The sequence below is a fragment of the Propithecus coquereli genome, unplaced genomic scaffold (genome assembly GCF_000956105.1).
Source record: "Propithecus coquereli isolate 6110/MARCELLA unplaced genomic scaffold, Pcoq_1.0 Scaffold81, whole genome shotgun sequence".
NCBI classification, from domain to species: domain Eukaryota; kingdom Metazoa; phylum Chordata; class Mammalia; order Primates; family Indriidae; genus Propithecus; species Propithecus coquereli.
The window spans coordinates 2,379,496-2,397,964 of NW_012154285.1; the positions used below are offsets into that span (position 1 = coordinate 2,379,496).

The window sequence follows — 18,469 nt, forward strand, 5'->3', positions numbered from 1 at the left end:
TGCGTTCAGCCACCAGATGATGCATTAGGCGTTTATTGTTCCCTAAAGTCACCTCGTGGGCTGAGAAGGCAGGGGGAGGTCTAGTCACCTCTGCCTCCAGGCAGAAGGGAAGGACGGGGCCAGAGGGCGCCTGCAGCCATCCTGCTCCCGGTGCTACGTGGTCCCAGGAATTCCAGCCACAGCTTCTCTCTTCAGGTTGCGGACCAGAGCCGAGCTGTGGCGCCCCTGCGTGCTGGGGGCCGGCCATCTCCTAGCCAAACACTCTGCCGGGACACTCACACGGGAATCGGGGCTTTGTCCCGGGGGAGAAGGAAGGGATGATGTGGGGGCAGCTGCAGCCCTGCCGGCCGAGGGCTTTGCCTCCTGCTGGTGGCCCTGCAGGCAGAGGCCGGGGCAAGCAGGTGGCTGAGGCTGGAGCGCCCAGCTGCATGGTTGGGGCCTTCTGGAAGGTCTGGGTAGAACCGGCCCGCAGCCTCACTGGCACCACTGCCACCCTCACCCTCGGCCCTCCCCCCAGTCAACGCCGTGTGCCCTGAGGCCGGGCTCTTCATGGATCCCAAGATGCAGCCGCCCACCGAGAGCCAGGTGACCTACCTGCGGCAGATCGTGACGGCCGGCCTGGGCGACCACCTGGCCCGCAGGGTCCAGAGCGAGGAGCTGCTGGACGCCAAGTGGAGGAACGCATACAAGGTGGGGCGCGTGGACACCTGGCTGGGGCACAGTCGGGGCACCTGGCAGGTGGGCAGGACCCTCGAGTCATGGAGGGGTGAGACTGTCCCCTCGGTCATGGGTCCCTGCGGCCCTACCGCCCCCATGAGTCTGCTGTCCTTGCGGGTTTGCCTGTTCTGCGTGTTTTCTATGGACGGGGTCACGCAACACGGGGCCTGTGTGCCTGGCTATGCTCTGGAGGTTCAGCCGCGCTGCCGCGTGTGTCAGGGCCGTTCCCTCTATGGCGGGATCGTGGTTCAGTGTGTGGATGGACCATGTCCCTCCACTGATGGACCCCTCCTCCTGCTCTCAGGCTGGGCTGGATAAGTGGGTTCTCCTGGGTTAAAAGGATGGCAGGCTCAAGCCCATGTTCCTCCCTGACCGCGTCACACCCCCCGTCTCCCTAGACCCCTCTCCTCGACGACCCCGTCTTCATCCACCCCAGTTCCGTCCTTTTCAAAGAGCTCCCGGAGTTTGTGGTCTACCAGGAAATCGTGGAGACCACCAAGATGTACATGAAAGGTACAGGAAAGGCCGGCGGGGGCACCCTGGGCGCGAGCACTCGGGACCCCAGGGCAGCAGCGCTGTGTCCCTGCCCGCAGGTGTCTGCGCCGTGGAGATGCAGTGGATCCCCACCCTGCTGCCCTCCTACTGCCAGTTCGACAAGCCCCTGGAGGAGCCGGCCCCTGCCTACTGCGCCGAGACGGGCCGGGTGCTGTGTCACCGGGCCAGCACGTTCTGTGAGTCAGGGCGGCGGCCTGGGTGGCCCGGCCCTCCTGCGGCCGTGGGCTCCTCGCACATGTGCGTCTCGGACGGGGCCACCCCAGTCCTCCTGCCCCTCTGCTGGGTGGGCAGGGAGGGGACTCGGGAGGACGGCCACAGGGGGGTCTCGGGCTCACCGGCTCCTGTCCCCAGATCGCGTCGGCTGGCCCCTCCCCGCCGTCCAGGTGGATTTTCCGCAGGGAATCGACCGCTACAAGCACTTTGCCCGGTTTCTGCTGGAAGGGCAGGTAAACTGTATGGAGCTCCCACCCGTTGTCCTGGTGCCCTGGGGGGCAAGTCCAGGTGTCTCACCCCGGCCATGCTCTCTCGGCAGGTCTGCCGCGGGCTGGCCGCGTACCAGGGCTGCCTACTGTCCAGCCCCAGCACCATGCTGAAGACCTGGGCCAGGTAAGGCCTGGGGGGGAGGGGGCGGCACAGCGGGCAGGCGGGGGCCGGGGGCCTGTGTGACACAGGACCACATGCTGGGGCTGCAGACATGAGAAACGTGCTCTCGCTCCAAGCTGGAGGCCAGGGTCCACATCGGGGTATGCGCAGGGCCACGCGCTGTCCAGAGGCTGCAGGGGAGGAGCCTCTGGCCTCCTCCACCCCTGGCGTTGCTGGCTTCCTTCCCATCTCCGCGTCTGTCTTCACTTGGCCTTCTCCTCTGTCCCCTCTCCTTAAGAGGACACCAGCTGCTGGATTTAGGGCCCACCTGCTCCCATATATCCTCATCTGAACTACTTAGACCTGCAGTCACCCTCTTTCCGCGAATGTCACACCCTGGAGTTCTGGGGGGACCTGAGCTGGGGACAGGCACTGGCCTCCGCTCTGTAGAGCTGTGTGGGTCAGCAGGAGGCATCCTGCTCCCTGAGCCCTGGAGACCTCCTGCCGGCGACCACAGACCCCCGTCCCGGGCGGCCACCGCTGGCGCCTCAGCTCCCTGGGCCCCGCCCTCCCGTCTGCTGCTCTTCTGCTCCCCTCCCGCCTGTGGCCCAGGCTCCAAGCACACGCCCCCCCATTTCCTGAGACTGGCAGAGCTGATGGCTGTCATCCTAGATAGTAGAGGGGACTTAGGGCACAGGCCTGACGGTGCGGCAGCCACCGGCACACGCACCCGTGCGCTCTGCCTCCCGGGGACTGGAGACAGGTGTGGGGCAGAGCGTCCCCGGCCACCGGGCTGTGATGAGCCACGTCGCTCTCCCAGCAAACATTGCCAAGCATCCGCTAGGTGCCGGGATACAGACACAATCCCCGTCCCTATCCCTGTCCCCGTGGTGGTGACACTGCAGTGCAGGGAGGTTGACACCAAGCAGAGCACAGCGAGTACAGATGGCAGTCACTCGACTCCACAGGGACGGCACTGGGCGAGGCCTGGAGTGGGGCGGGTGGGGTGTGGCAGGGTTGGCCAGGGAGAGGCCGACAGTGCAGAGGTGGAGGAGGCGGGGCGGGCGCCAGACGGAAACCTGGAGGAAGATCGAGGGCGGGAGGAGCTGCAGCCTCGGTGGGCAGGGGACGTGGGGACGGCCCAGGTGGCTGGATCAGAGGGGCGAGGATGGCGGTGGGAGGAGATGGGATTTAGATCTTCCCGTCCCGGCATTATCGGGGTGAGGGGACCCTTCACCCTGCCTGGCCAGGTGCCAGCAACTCGCGTCCCACCCGCAGGCTGCAGCCCCGGACCGAGAGCCTCCTGCGAGCCCTGGCCGCTGAGCACGCAGACTGCCGCGACGCCCTGCTGGCCGCCTGGACAAGAAACCCCAGATGTGAGCTTGGCCAGGGCCGGGGCGGGAGTATGTGGAGTGGGCCCACAGAGGCAGGGCCTCGTGCTTTGTGCGCAGCGGCGAGCCAGCCGCCTCCTCCCACCCCACGTGAGTCCCTGGGCCTGACGCTGGTCTCCCCCTGCCCTGCAGACCTGCTGACTGAGTACTGCGAGTGGCTTCCGCAGGCCATGCACCCCGACGTCGAGAGAGCCTGGCCCCCCACCTCCGACCCCTGACCCACACCTGGCTGCAGGCCGAGGACTGGTTTGGGCACGCCCTGGCGTGGGCCCTGGTTCATCCCAGCCTAACTCTGCGCAGAGCTTGCCCTGCGCCGTGCAGCCCAGGGTGGCTTTTGTGTAACTATTCATCACATGGTGGGTGACACTTTTTCTCACATGCTGGTCCGTGTCTCACACATGCCCTTTGGACTACGTTAGTCCCTGCAAAGCAGCAGAGCCGGGCGTCTGCAGGCCCCTCCCCACTCCCCTTCCAGAAGGCAGGAGCGTCCCCCAGCGTGTCTTCCTTGCCTCAGCAGGGAGGCCTCCAGGGGCGCCCAGCACCTGGCCCTGGCCTCAGAGCCATCCTAGACATCAGCGAGCCTCTGAGTTCTGCTCCGACCTTGAGGGGCTGCCTGCACCCCACTGCCCCCGCCAGGCTCCACGCCTTCCTGGAAGGTTGGCCGTCAGCACCTTTCCCGTGTTGTGGCCGCAGGAGTGGGCGTCATTCCCGGGTGGTCTCTCGGACATCAGCGAGGGGAGCTGACCCTGTCCGTCATCCCTGGTCCCTGAGTGAGGCCGCACGACTGTTCTGTCGGCCTTGAATGGGGACGCCAGACCCCTCTCCTCCATGGCAAGGTGGAGGGGACAAGGGCAGGGGTAGGCGCCTGGGTGAGAAAGAGGGACATGGGGGCCCCAGGCAGGACGAAGAGTCAGGAGGCCCCTGCCCCTCTGTCCCCCACAGGGAGGGGCCCGGACGTCTGCCCAGGCCGAGCTCCAGTCGGGCCGGATTCCGCATCTCAGCTTCGGTGGGGACAGAGCTATGAAATAAAAATGTTCCCTGCACCCGCAGTCCCCCACGTTGTTTCATGGGATGGACTTGGGGAAAGATACCCCGGGTGGACAGTGTCCGTGAAGCAGGGCTGGGCCTGGCGGCCTGACTGTGCTTCTCAACGCTGCTCTCGGCTCCTGAAGGAGGCCTCACCTGCGCAGGGTCCCTCTTCCCACCTGTCCCATAGGGGAAGTGCCCACGGCCCTGCCCCCTCCCTCCGCGCCCTCCCAGGCGCTCAGCCCCTCCCACAGCTGCAGAGGTGGCCCGGGCCAGGCAGCCTGCAGACTTGTCTTGCTTGACCTGCGGCGATTGAGGAAAGCCTTGATACCTCGCTGTCTGTAGAACTGGGACGTTCCCCACTCAAAGGTCCTGACCTAGAATCCGAGCCCTGCACGTGCGCTGGCCGTTCTGAGATGGAAGAGGAAGCCGTGCTCTCCACCCCTGCCTCTCAGGCGCCAGGGCAGCCTCCTCAGTGACGTCCCTTCCTCCGTCCATCCCAATCTGAAGCCACAGTGGAGGATCCACAAATATAACTAGGCAGTTTTTTAAAAAAAAAATGTTTATATAATTAACATGCCATAAAATTCACCGTTTTAAGGTGAACAATGGCTTTTAGTATATTCACAGTTGGGCAACCATCATCATCATGCAATTCCGGAGCATTTTCGTACCCCGTCCCTGTTGGTGTCCCCTTTGCTCCCCACTGGGCCCCACTGATCCTCTCCCTGCCGCTGGGTCTGCCCATCTGGACATTCCTTACCAAGAATCATGAAATGTTAACCACACGGCCTTTTGGGACTGGCTTCTTTCGTTTAGCGTAACATTTCCCAGTTTCGTGCATTCGGTATTAGTACCTCATTCCTTTTTATGGCTGAAGAATACTTCACTGTATGGATAAAACCACATTTTTAGTTGTCGCTGAACTTTGGCTATTGTGAGTAGAGCTGCTGTGAATGTTTATGTACAACCTTCCATGTGGATGTGTTTCCGTTCTCTCGGGTGTATATGTAGAAGTAAAAACAAATTGTTTTAAGACCTCATTTCTCTGTATAGCCATCGGTGAATGAAAAACAAATAGCAACATAACATTGAAAATCAATGCTGGCCGGGCACCGTGGCTCCCGCCAGTCATCCCAGCGCTCTGGGAGGCTGAGGTGGGAGGATTGCTTGAGGCCATGAGTTTGAGACCAGCCTGAGCAACATGTGGAGACCCCGTCTCTACAGAAAATTTTAAAATTAGCCAGGTGTGGTGGCGCATGCCTGTAGTCCCAGCTACTCGGGAGGCTGAGGCAGGAGGATCGCTTGAGCCCAGGAGTGTGAGGTTGCTGTGAGCTAGGATGACGCCACGGCACTGTAGTCCGGGCAACAGAGCAAGACTCTGTCTCAAAAAAAAAAAGTGTACAGTGTCCATGCCCTTTGACCCTGCAGTGCTCTGTATGGGAGTCTATTCCATAGAGATACAGGCTCAGGAGGCAAGGATAACATGTACTAGGTGTTGACAGCACTTCAGTGAGACAGAAATTACCTGAATGACTAGGAGGAGTGGCGGACTACAGCGTGGTGCCCCGTGTTAGGGAACATCATGCAAACACCTCCAGGACATGTCCACAGCCTGCTCAGGCTTGCGCCTGCACTGCCCCCCTCCTGGAGCAAGCCCTCGGCAGCCCGCCTGGACATGACTGTACCTCCTCCCTGGCCTCCTAACGTCCACCCATCTGCCCAGGGTGTATCCTCCACATGGCGGCCAGAGGGAGCCATTTAAAACCTAAATCTGATTACCGCATTCCCCTGCATCATCCTCACTCGCTGAGCTCTGCACAGCGGGCCCCTTTTCCAGCCTCAGGGCCTTTGCACTTGCCGGTTCCTCCACTCTATGTGCCGCCCTTTCTGCAGGCAGGTGTCCCCGGACAGCTTATCTAAAGCAGCCCTGCTCATACACCCCTCAACTTTCCATCTCATCACTGTTACCGTCTTCATAAAGCGTATCGCTGCTGTTAGTCTCCTGGTCTGGAATACGAAGCCCAGGAAGGCGAGGAAACCTTGCCTTGCCTGTCTTCTCCCGCATACGGGGGTACGTACACCCTACCTGGGCACACAGCAGGTGCTCCATGCGGGCGCATTACCTGCCACTCGGGAGTCACTGAATGAAGGGCCAAGTGCAGAACCCTGCTTAGGAATACAGTGTGGAAACCTGCTTGAGGACATGAGCAACTAGGAATGTTAGCTTTTCGGGTTTTTTGCTTTTTACGGAGACAGGGTCTCCTCTGTTTCCCAGGCTGGAGTGCAGTGGTGCAATCACAGCTCACTGCGATCCAACCCCTGGGCTTCAGCGATCCTCCTTCCTTCCTCAGTCTCCCGGTAGCTGAGACTCCAGGCCCGCGCCACAACTCCGTCCCTTTCCCGGTGTTTCTTTCCATCATAATCTTGTGACTGCGATTTACAGGGAAAAGCAGAAAAGGAGTGGAGATGCCGGGGATTGAACCCGGGGCCTCATACATGCAAAGCATGCGCTCTACCACTGAGCTACATCCCCTCGCCGGAGCGGGGGTTCTCGCGAGCACAGATACGGGAAGTGGCGCCGGCTGCCCTGCGCGGGTCCCGCGCCGAGTGCCCGGCACCCCCACCGGCTGCGGGGCACACTCCGCGCCCCGGGGAAGCCCCTGGTCGGCGGCGTCCGGACTCGGGGTCGGCGGGAGCCGCAGCGGAGGATGCCGTGTCTATAGGAGCTGACCTGGGAGGCCCTCGCTCGCGGCACGTCTTCGTTAGTATAGTGGTGAGTATCCCCGCCTGTCACGCGGGAGACCGGGGTTCGATTCCCCGACGGGGAGACTGTGAGCATTTTGAACCGCGTGACGTGCTGGGTAAATCCATGACGAGGTGCACATCGCAGCACAGGTGGCACCTGTTGACAGGGAAAATAAGGGCCCTTCCCTGTCACGTCCTGCACCGGAAGGACGTGTGGAACGAAGGCAGTGAGGTGGTCAGCGGCGTGTGTACACAGCAGGCTCCCTTTTATGTTAAAAAGTGCGTATGTGGACACACAATGTGTGGGCGCTCACGTTTATGCGTGTGGTCTGCGCCGCGGGGACGGCCGCAGGCGGCGCGGGCAGTGGGCGAGGGCGCCGCGGCGCGTTCGCCCGCTCGGTGCTCACCACCGCCCCCCGCGGCGGGCCCGCGGTGTGCGCGTCCGACGGAGCCGCGTCGCTGAGGAAACCCCGACCGGCAGAGCCGGGCCGGCGGGGAAGACGGGCGCTCTGCAGGCGTGCCTGGTGACAAAGGACACCGCAGAACCGCAGCCTCCCGCAGGGCCCTTGCAACGTCACACGAGAAATACTTGTGCAGGGACATCTGCCCGGCAGCTGCCCGTCCACCCCCAGACTTGAGCCACCCTTGCTGCTGACCTTTGTAGCCGAGGATAATTATTTCGGCACGGTTCATGCAATCCTCCTCATTTCTCCTTTAAGCGCCTTTGTCTTCCTTTGCCTCCCGGGACACGCACACAGTTTACTAAGGCATACGTATTCCCATCGCAAGACTCTACCCCCAAATCAGCTTCTTTTGGAGAATCTCTGTCTGTGATTTTTTTCTTTTTATGACCAAAAGTCTAGAGGCAGAAAGCAGATTGGTGGTTGCGAGGGGGTGGGGAAAGGATATAATGAGATGTGACTGCTAATGGGTGTGGGTTTGTTCTTTTGGAATGATGAAAACGTTTGGAACTAGATGGTTGCACAACAGCGTGAACGTGCTGAATGCCACTGTGCTGTCCACTTTAAATGGTTAATCGCATGTCGTGTGAGGGTCACCTCAACACAAGGAAAAATATACACACACTTCAAGGACACGGACAGAAGTCTTGTTTAGGGAAGAGAGGGACGGAGTGTTCCACACTCTGACTTTGTGATCCCGTATATGCAGTTTTGCCTTTAGCGAAACAAATCTTAATACAGAAGGAAACACCTACGCGCAAAAACCTAAGTCGCCCCAGATCAGAAGACAGACAGTTCAATTACTAGATATCACGTGATGAACAGCACTTGCCAATTTAAATTGATATGAATTCCTTAAAAATGCCTCTAAATGCTTAATTTTTTTCATAATCTTTTTTCTCAACACAGAGGCATTGATTAGAAACTAATTTGTCCCATGGGGTGAAAAAAACATTTACCTGAAGTTCAGTAATTCCTTCAATTGCACTTATGATTTCTTTTTCTTTTGTTAAATTAAAGTTAATGTTGCTGCCTTGTATAGAATATGACCCCGTGTTCACGTCAATGATCTGTGGATCTCTCCGTTGGTCGTCCTCTCTGCGCGCATCTACAGGAGAGAGGCTTGGAGTGATGCCCCTGTCAGCGAGGAGTGCTTTCCGGCAGGGGGAGGAGGGTGTGTGTTAGTTCACATATTCATAGTGTTCTGCGATTCTTGATATTGAGCACATTTTGATGTCAAAAATCAAGTCATAAAAATAAACTAACGTGGTGGTAATTGAAGTGGGATGTATAGTGGTCCCCACCAGATACGTCCACCTGGAACATGAGAACGTGACCTTACGTGGAATAAGGGTCTTTGCAGATGTTATCGAGTTAAGCACCTCAAGATGAGATCATCCTGGATTAGGGTGGTTCCTAAACCCAGGGACCTGTCCTTGTAAGAGATAGAAGAGGAGAGAACACAGAGTCGTGGAGGAGAAGCCGGTGCGAAGAGGGCAGAGAGTGGAGTGATATGTCCACAAGCCGCAGAACACGGCCATGCCACCCACCGCCAGGAGCCGGGAGTGAGGGGTGGGACAGCGTCTTCCCCATATCCTCCAGAAGGACCCAACCCTGCGGACATCTTTACCTTGGAATTCTGGCCTCCAGAGCTGGGAAAGAATCCGTTCCTGTTGTTTTAAGCCCATAGTTTGTGCTGATCTGTTACAGCAGCCCTGGGAGTCCAATACAGTAATTAAGACCTCGTAACTCATTTATTAAAAAAATATTTATTGACTGCCTTCTATATACTAAGCATCGAGCTGATATATTATCAAATGAAAAAAATAAGAGATGAGTTCTATGAGCTGAATGATTTGGAAAAAACCATGGGGGAACATAACAAAGTGAATGAGTAACAAGTATTAACCACCGCCATGAGACTGAGGGAGCGTTTTGCTTTTCAATTTTTTTTTTTTTTTTTGAGACAGGGTCTCACTCTGTTGCCTGGACTGGAGTGCCGTGGTGTCAGCCTAGCTCACAGCAACTCAAACTCCTGGGCTCAAGAGATCCTCCTGCCTCAGCCTCCTGAGCAGTTAGGACTACAGGCATGTGCCACCATGCCCGGCTAATTTCTAATCACCTCTTCAAGGGTCCTATCTCCAAATACTGTCACGTTCCGAGGGATAAGTCTGGATTGCCTTCCTCACCTTGAGGCTCCTGCCCTGGGTCAAAAGCATCCAGCATCCGCCCAGGAGCCCAGACCAACCCTTGGGTGTCAACCTTCGTCCCTTCCTTTTTCCTGGTCCCCATGTGAAATCCATCAACAGGGCCTCCCCACCTCCTTCCAACCCTATCTCAGATCCACCCCTTCATCTCTGCCTCCACGGCCTGCCTGGCCTGGGACACCTTCAGCCCGGCCTGGGCTGCTGGCAGCAGCCTCCTCGCTGGCCTCCCTGCTGCCACTGTGACTGCTCCGTCCACTGTCAGGACAGCAGCTAGGGAAGCCTGAAGATGTCAATCATGTCACTCCCCAGTGGCTTTCCAACACGCACAGGAAAATCCAAGCCCTTCTCTGAGAACTTCAGGGATGACAAGATCTGACCTCTGCCCACTTCTCAGGCCCTGCCTTCTACCCTCTTTCCTCCCGCTGTGACAAGCCAACCTCATTTCAACATAATTTCAACCTCAGGACCTTTGCACTTGCTGCTCCCTCTGTCTGGGATGCTCTTCCTCCAGGTCTTAACATAGCTGACCCTTCATTCTTCAGGTCTTCTCGGATCTCCCCTTCTCCTACTGCCCCCCCCCCACAGCCATCACTCTGTTCCATCCCATCACTCTGATTTATTTTTCTTCTTAGCATTTGCTATTGCACTGAAACTTCTTGTGTACTGATTCGTTGATGGGCCAGATGGTCATCAGCTGGTCAGTGAACGCTTATGGAATGACTTCACATAACGAAGGCCCTCCCCTGTTCCTCAGTGTCCCCAGACAACACCCCACTCACCCGCCCACCCACTTCGCAAAGGGAAGGGAGGCACCAGAGCCCAGCCTGCATGCCGACCTGTTGATTTCTGCATGCCTTGAAGCTGAGCAGCTGCACACAGGTATGGAGGCCACGCTCGGAGGCCGGATCTGAGTCACGCCCTGCCCCGAGGAAGGCTACACTTGGGCCCAGGCGTCCTCCCACAGGCCTTGGCGTGGTCGGCACCTTCGCCACACCTCACACCACCTGGGGAGCCTCGCTCCGGGGCTGGCCTGATTCCTTTGCACAGAGAAGGGAGCTTGAGAAAGCTGAGTGCTGAGCCAGGTAGGATTCATTCATTCATTCATTCATTCATTCGGTCCACAATATTTGTTACGCACCTACTATGTGCCAGGCAGTGTTCTAGGCACCGAGGGACACAGCAGTGACCGAGGCAGATGATTTACATACCCCTATTGGGTCTGTCATTCCATCTGGGAGACAGATCATAGGCACAGAAAGCAATCAGTAAACTAGCAGTGTACTGTAAGGGGCTGGGTCCTGTTGGGAGGCGTCATCAGGGAAGGCTTCTCGGGGGTGGTGGCTGTGAAGGAGGAGGAGGGGCCATTGCATACAAGCGCTAGGCGAGCGAAGCAGGGTTCGCGTTGAGTCCGCGTTTCCGGCGTCAGATCCAAGTGAGGAGAAGACCCAGGACCGTCGAAACGACCAGGAGGATAAAAGTGCAGCTTAGTGACAACGGTTGCCGAAATAGCTCAGTTGGGAGAGCGTTAGACTGAAGATCTAAAGGTCCCTGGTTCGATCCCTGGTTTCGGCAGTTTCCCGTTTTTTTTTTTTTTTTCCTTCTCAGGGGAAAAGAAATAAACGAAGCTGATTCTTTCCAATTAATAGAGGTTTCGTTTCACTTTCTAAATTTAAAAGAGCCCCGAGCAGTATCCGCAGGAAGCCGGAAGGGGATGGAAACTCCCCTGCAAATCCCGCGTTGGGTGAGACAAGCAAGGTCAAGGTTTTCCTGGCTACACAGTTTTCACTTTCGTAAATGCTTGTTAATTTCTCTTGTCTGTTTGCTGATGTCTGTTCGTTAATGCTTGCTTCTGTTTATTAATTTCCGTTCTCTGATCCCTCGTGGCTAAATCAGAGACCGAGCAGGAAATAGCCACTTTAAAATGGCATTAAGTCAAGTGGGACTCCTTGTTTTGTGGGAAAATGTAAAATACTTAATCGTTTGGAGCACAAAGTATATGTAGGGGAAGCTACATATAGTTTAAATAGGTTACCTGAAGGGAGCTTGTCAGCGCTGGTCCTCGTTAGTATAGTGGTGAGTATCCCCGCCTGTCACGCGGGAGACCGGGGTTCGATTCCCCGACGGGGAGGCTGCTGTGACTTTTACCGTGTTCTTGCGTTTTTTCATTTCTCTTCCCAACAAAGTAAGTTCAACTTTCACAGGCAATCCTTACTCTTCCCTAGAAAAATAAACCGCGCAGGCAAGCGAGAGTCCGTCCGGTGGCTTTTCTGTGGACGTGCTGCCCGGTCCCTGTCACTCTCTGGGTCCCCAAGGGTTAGTCACACCGTGAGGAGAGAGGAAGAGAAGGCAGTGTTTTCCCCCTGAAGTGTTAATGCATCTCCTGCACCCCTGCTGTAAATTGTTTACTTTACAGAACGCTTTCTCAGAATCGGATTGTGGCTTTTGAGGCCAGGAACTGCTCACTCTGCTGCCAGCATTTCGTCTGCTTATGTTTGGCCCCAGCCCCGAGGTTGGCCCTACAGAAAATGTTAGTGGATTGCAGACATTTCCTTGTCTTAATACGGCTGAGGACTCCCTTTCTGAATACAGCCACCACCCTTCCCAGACTCCTATTCTTCTACCCCCTATTCATTTATCTTTTTTCGCATTCACTTTGCACATATTAACTGAGCACCTATTCTGTGCCAGGCACTGTTCTAGGCCCTGAGTGCAGCAGGACACAGGATAGACAAAGTCTTGCTGTGTTTAGATGACGACCCAGTTAGGGACACAGACAATGAACAACAAGTATAAAAGAGGTAAATGCCGCGAAGAAAAACAAACCAAACCAGAGGCGTGTGGTAGGTAATGGGCGGGATTGGCAGGTCCCTTTAGAGAGGTGGTCAGGAAGGCCTCTCTGAGGAGGGGACATTTGAGCCAGGACCTGGACAATGAGAAGAGCTGGGTGCAGCATTGCAGGCAGAGGGAACAGCAAGTGCAAAGGCCCTGGGGTGGGCAGGAGGTGGTGTGTCTGGGTGCCCTGAGGGAGAGGGAGAAGAAGAGGAGGAAATGAAGTCAGAGCTGTCAACAGAGGCCAGATCTCGTAGCACCTTGAAGGGGTACGCAGGGTAAGGAGGATGGGTTTGATCTTAAGAGTTTTGTGCGGAGAAGAAACAGAATCAAGTTTGTTCTGAGTAGAGCGCTCTGGCTGCCATGCAGGTGGGCACTAGACAAAGCAGGGGCACTTGCTGACCTGGGGACATCTCTTGGCTTGCTCCCGAACCACACCCAAAATAATGCCACCCACGGCACCACGGCCAGCGCTTCCTGTGGCCGGGGCACTGACTCCCACAACGCCCTGGCCTTCAGCTGCCAAGAGTTTCGGCACCAGCAGGCTGGGAGGGGCGGATGGGGAACCAGGAGCAGGACGTTTTTGGAGGCGAGGTCTCCCCAGCACCGGCGAGAAGTCTCAAGGCTGGAGGAAAGAGGTGTCGCCTTCAGTGTCTGGCCCTCTCACCCCCTCCCTGCCCACTGAGTGGCCCCTTGATGACCTGAAGGACACTAAACCTTGTGGCTTCTCTCCCAGGTGTGCTTAGGGAGCACGCTGGGGCGCGGGAGAGACGCTAATTCGCAGGCAAAGACGGGCTCTTCTCAGTGCGCGATTGTAGACGCGTTCCTCTGAGTCTAAGCCCTGATTCCGGGCCCGCATCTGTTTCTTTTTAGTTTGCTCATTTTTATTTTCAGAAGAGTTCTTTGGGGAGAAAAAAAAAAAGCTTCAAGCTGGTGTGCCAACCTCAACGCCACTGAAGGTTGGGATGGTTTTTAAGGACGAGAACTCAGAGATTTCTGGGTGGAGGTACGATCGAGCCGATGCCCTTATTTATGGAAAGAAACTCTATTTTCCCTTCCTTCTCTGGTCTCTGAGGAGCAGCGTTCAAAAATGACTCAGTTTTCGTTTGTCCCGTGGTTCTGATGTCAGCTGGAATTGTAGCTGCAAGGCTAGGAGGAGTGGGCCTTTCTGGGGAAAATAAAACGTTTTATTTTGATTTGCTTTTGCTAAAATCTAAAACCTGTTTAAACACACAAAATTTTAAATTAGAAAAAAATCTGTTTGCACCCCAGCGTTTATTGCAGCACTGTTCACAGTGGCCGAGACACGGAATCCAGCTAAGCGAGTGGATAAAGAAAAAGTGGTCTGTGCACACAACGGAATACGATTCGGCCACGAAGAAAGGATGAAGTCCTGTCAGTCCAGGCAACATGGAGGAGTTCGGAGGACATTACGTTAAGTGAAACAAGCTAAGCAAAAAAAGATAAATACTGTGTGGCCTCACTCATATGTGGAAGCTGAAAAAGTGGACCCCACAGAAGCAGAGCGTAGAGTGGGGGCGGGTGCAGCGACGGGCCGGTTAAGTTGGCTGAACAGGAGGGTAAGTTCCAGTGTTCTACAGCACTATAAGGTGACCATAATCGACAACTTATTGTCTGCTTTCAAATAGCCAGAAAAGCAGGTTTTTGAACATTCCCACCACAAAAAAATGATAAATGTTTGAGTAATGGATATGCCAATTACCCTGATTTGAACATTACACATTGTATATATGTATCAAAACATCACATTGCACCCCATAAATATGTATAATTACTCAATTAAAAATAATAATAAAAACCAAAAACATAAATAAATAAAACACGTGCAAACACAAAAAGAAAAAAAAAAAAATCTTTAAGAATACAGTATAACAGAGATTCTCAAGAAAGCCATTGAAAGGGGCGGGGGATGTAGCTCAGTGGTAGAGCGCATGCTTTGCATGTATGAGGCCCCGGGTTCGATCCCCGGCATCTCCACTTGCGTTTTACTGTCTGCTTTTTGTTCATGGTTCTCTATCATTAAATCGCCAGTAATAGTAATGGCAGAAAAATGTAAAAGGCAAAACCTGACTCCATGGAAACCACAGCAAAAGTGAGCAGGATGAGCCTTTCGGGAGTTTACTACACGTTTGCTGGCGTTGTGACGTGATAGACTGGCTTCGAGGACTGTTGCGTCATCCCTGGCCAAGGGCGTGCAAGCGTGTAAGTCGCCAGCAGGGCTGAGCCCCTCTGCTTATCAGCTCCCTTCCTCCGTGCCGCGGACAGCACACCATCCGCAGAGGGAGCACCCCAAAAGCAAACTGGCCTCCCCACGCCGGGCTCGGCCTCTGCTTCATCAGTAACATGTCGCAAAGGCAGAATGAAATCAGTGGCTTTAATGTACATTCCGTTTGCATTTATATTCATGCACTGTTTCTGTATTTTATCATTGCAAATAAAAGACGAGCTCTTACAGACAGGAGGGGTCGGCTTGCATTCCGTGGGCACAGTTCCTTGCCGGCAGCGACAACGAATTCCCCGCAGTCAGCTCCTCTCCCGTGCACTTGACTTCACGTGTCAGAGCAGGTGTCCTGACCTATGGGGAGTCGTATAATTATTTCATTCTATGTTACAATGTAATAATAGAAACAAAGTGCACAATAAATGTAATGCACTTGAATCGTCCTGAAACCGTACCCCACCCCCGACCCTGTCCCCGTCCCTGGAAAAATTGTCTTCCATGAAAACAGCCCCTGGTGCCAAAAAGGTTGGGGACCACTGCACGGTGAGAGCCTCTAATCTTAGATCTGGAGGTCTTTGCAAAGCTTTCGTTTCTGAGATGAGGAAACTAAAATTCGTGAAGTGACTCACCAGTGAGGTGGTGACACAGTGGTGACGGCTCCTGTTCTAATGAGCTTTGGTGAAGGTTATTTCTCCCTAAATGTCAGCAAGGTTTTTTCTGAAATATTGAAGATGATTTCTAAAGTGATCAGGCCTAACAAGGAACTAATTATATACTTCCGTTTTACTCTGTATCTTATAATTAAATATTTTCAATACTGCTGTGAACTAAAATAAAATCTTAAGGCCTCCCCCCCAACAACCGGCTGGCTGAATGGACCCCTCCTGGCCAAGGGGATACCCTAAAACTGAATTGACTGCCGGGAGGACGGAGGCCAGACAGGCCTCGTCATGCTCCCCTCCCTGCTTGTAGACGTCCTTCGTAACCCAGCGACAGGCCTAAGCCTGTGCAAGTCACACCGCAGGTCCTCCATTTACGCCGCGCATGTATGTCCCCTGGCTTGTCTCGGACTGACTGACTTCCTTATCTTAAAAGGTCCCGAGCCTTTAGACAAAGCTTCAGGTCTTTAACCAATTACAAGTCAAAGAGTCTTTAAATTTAAACCCACCTATAACCTGTAAGCCCCTGTATTTTTTTTTGGTAGAGACAGTGTTTCACTCTTCCTCAGGCTGGTCTCAAACTCCTGAGCTTGCGCCATCCTCCTGCCTCGGCCTCTGAGAGGGGCAGGATTACAGGCGTGAGCCACCAAGCCCGGTCCAAGAAAGCCCCTACTTTGAGATGTCCCACCTTTTCGGGCCAAACTAATGTATGCCCTTCATGTATTGACTTAGGACCTTACCTGTAATTCCTGTCTCCCTGAAATGTGTAAAACCGGGTCATGGTCCTCAAATTCGACTCAGAATAAACCTCTTTAAATTATTTTACAGAGTTTGGCTTCTTTTCCATTGATGGTACATAACACGGAAAAAAATACCATAAGGAGTTGTTATTGTTAAAGGCTTATGTTAGGAATTGGAGCTTTCCAGAAAAATCGTTAGTCTTTAAGAGAAAACATTTTCTCAACTTCTATATTTTATTTTACATTTAATTAAATGGGCCAGGTGCGGTGGCTCACGCCTATAAATCCTAGCACTCTGGAAGGCCGAGGCAGGAGGATCGCTTGGGGTCAGGAGTATAAGACCAGCCTCAGCAAAAGCAAGACTCTAAAAATAGAAAGAAATTAGCTGGACAACTAAAAATATATAGAAAAAATTAGCCGGGCCTGGTGGCGCATGCCTGTAGTCCCAGCTACTCGGGAGGCTGAGGCAGGAGGATGGCTTGAGCCCAGGAGTTTGAGGTTGCTGTGAGTGAGGCTGACAGTACTCTAGCCAGGACAACAGAGTGAGACTCTGTCTCCAAAAAAAAATTTTAAAGATTAAAATAATAATAATAATAATTAAACAAAGCCCATTATATGAGGTTGCTGCAGTAGTCACACTCACAGAGACAGGGAGTAGAATGGAGGGTGCCAGGGCCTCGGGGAAGAAGAACGGGGAGTTGATTAATGGGGACACAGCTTCCTTTGCACAGGATGGGAACAGTTCTGGAGATGGATGGTGCTGACAGTGGCACAGTGTGAATGTACTTAACACTACTGAACTGTACACTTAAAAACGGTAAGTTTTATGTTATGTGTATTTTACTATAATTTAAAAACAAAGCCAAACAAACGGTGACAAAAATAAAGCCCAAATAGGTTAACTAACTTTCTAATATTCCTAAAGCAGGCAAATTTGGATTCCAGACCTTAAGTCTGATTTTGACAGGTGTGGGATGAATTGGTTATTTTTAAGACGGAGCAGTTCCTGTTCTGCCACACAATTCAGAAGCACGTAGGTAAACAGGAAAAAGAACAGAATCCCTTGGGTTTTTTTTTTCCTGTTTGTGAGGCCTCTAACCCGCAGACACCCTTGACAACCTTTTATGGTTATTATATAAGCGATGACAAAGCGAGGCAGAGCTTTCCCACCCAGCCCTCTGATCTCACTCTTTCTCTTGCGTGGAGCATGTTTGCTGACCCTTATGCACTCAGACAACTTCTTGGTGCTGGGTTAAGTCACATACAAGGTTGTGACCTTGGGGGCTGAATCCTTTGAGGGAAGCAAGAAAAGCAGGGGACAGGCAGGCTCGCGTCCACCCCCAGCCTCCCCAGCCGCAGCCCCACACCCAGGCCCTTTGTGAGCTCAGCCCATCACGTGCCGCTGTCTGCCTGCCAATCCCGCCCTGTTGCTGGGCCTCTGTCCCTTTGCCATTGGTGCCAGCTCTGAAGCAATCGTTTCTGGGGCGCCTGCAAAGGACGGATCCGTGGGTGGAATGAACTGAAAATGGATCCAGTGACTCATCCTGCTTCTCGCACATTCTAGCACGTCCCGTTCCAGGTCAGGAGGGTTTAGGTTTTAGGAGCGTGACTTGATACCTGACTCATGAGTCCAAGTGGGACACTGAGGCCTTGGGAGCCCTTTTCAGAGAATCGAAAAGCAGTTGTAACAACCGAAGTCCTCTGTAGGGCAGGGCTTCTCAACTTGCACTGTGGACATTTTGGGCTGGATGAGTCTTTGTCGTGGGGACACCCGCAGAATGTTCAGGAGCACCCTGGCATCTTCCCCTAGGTGCTAGCAGTAGCACTCCTACCTGCTGCCCCCCTCACAGCTGTGACAACCAAAAATGCTGCCTGACATTCCCAAATGTCCCCTTAAGGACAAATCACTCTGGGTGGGGAACCACCGTTCTAGAGACATCTGCCACCTCTCTTTTAGGAGGCCATTTTCTTCTTCCCTCCCTCCTCATGGCTCTTGGAGAAACGTTTCCTTCAACGAGCCCCCACTGGTGGACTTAAGTTAGGGAATGCTGGGGTGTTTTTGTTTTTTTTTTTTTGAGACAGAGTCTCACTGTGTTGGCCGGGCTAGAGTGCTGTGGCATCAGCCTAGCTCACGGCAACTTCAGACTCCTGGGCTCAAGTGATCCCACTGCCTCAGCCTCCCGAGTAGCTGGGACTACAGGCATGCGCCACCATGCCCGGCTAATTTTTTCTGTGTATTTTTAGTTGTCCGATTAATTTCTTTCTATTTTTAGTAGAGACGGGGTCTCGCTCTTGCTCAGGCTGGTTTCGAA

The 18,469-nt window shown here is 54.2% G+C and overlaps 1 protein-coding gene and 5 non-coding genes across 6 annotated transcripts in view; 5 read left to right on the forward strand and 1 right to left on the reverse strand.

The window, feature by feature from the left end:
* Positions 1-4,846, forward strand: part of DHX37 (DEAH (Asp-Glu-Ala-His) box polypeptide 37) — a 30,731-nt gene extending 25,885 nt beyond the window's left edge. Inside the window, exons 21-27 of the mRNA XM_012663462.1 lie at positions 518-690; positions 1,116-1,230; positions 1,311-1,448; positions 1,624-1,718; positions 1,805-1,878; positions 3,133-3,230; positions 3,378-4,846. Coding sequence (XP_012518916.1) covers positions 518-690; positions 1,116-1,230; positions 1,311-1,448; positions 1,624-1,718; positions 1,805-1,878; positions 3,133-3,230; positions 3,378-3,463 — 779 coding nt within the window. The 3' untranslated portion in view covers positions 3,464-4,846. The remainder of the gene's footprint in view (positions 1-517; positions 691-1,115; positions 1,231-1,310; positions 1,449-1,623; positions 1,719-1,804; positions 1,879-3,132; positions 3,231-3,377) is intronic.
* A 1,889-nt stretch (positions 4,847-6,735) lies between these two features.
* TRNAA-UGC lies at positions 6,736-6,807 on the reverse strand. The gene has a single exon. It is a non-coding gene; the product is annotated as a tRNA-Ala (tRNA).
* A 223-nt stretch (positions 6,808-7,030) lies between these two features.
* On the forward strand, positions 7,031-7,102 carry TRNAD-GUC. Its single transcript has one exon. It is a non-coding gene; the product is annotated as a tRNA-Asp (tRNA).
* Positions 7,103-11,186: 4,084 nt separating this feature from the next.
* TRNAF-GAA lies at positions 11,187-11,259 on the forward strand. The gene has a single exon. It is a non-coding gene; the product is annotated as a tRNA-Phe (tRNA).
* A 484-nt stretch (positions 11,260-11,743) lies between these two features.
* Positions 11,744-11,815, forward strand: TRNAD-GUC. The gene has a single exon. It is a non-coding gene; the product is annotated as a tRNA-Asp (tRNA).
* A 2,627-nt stretch (positions 11,816-14,442) lies between these two features.
* TRNAA-UGC lies at positions 14,443-14,514 on the forward strand. Its single transcript has one exon. It is a non-coding gene; the product is annotated as a tRNA-Ala (tRNA).
* Positions 14,515-18,469: the final 3,955 nt, after the last annotated feature.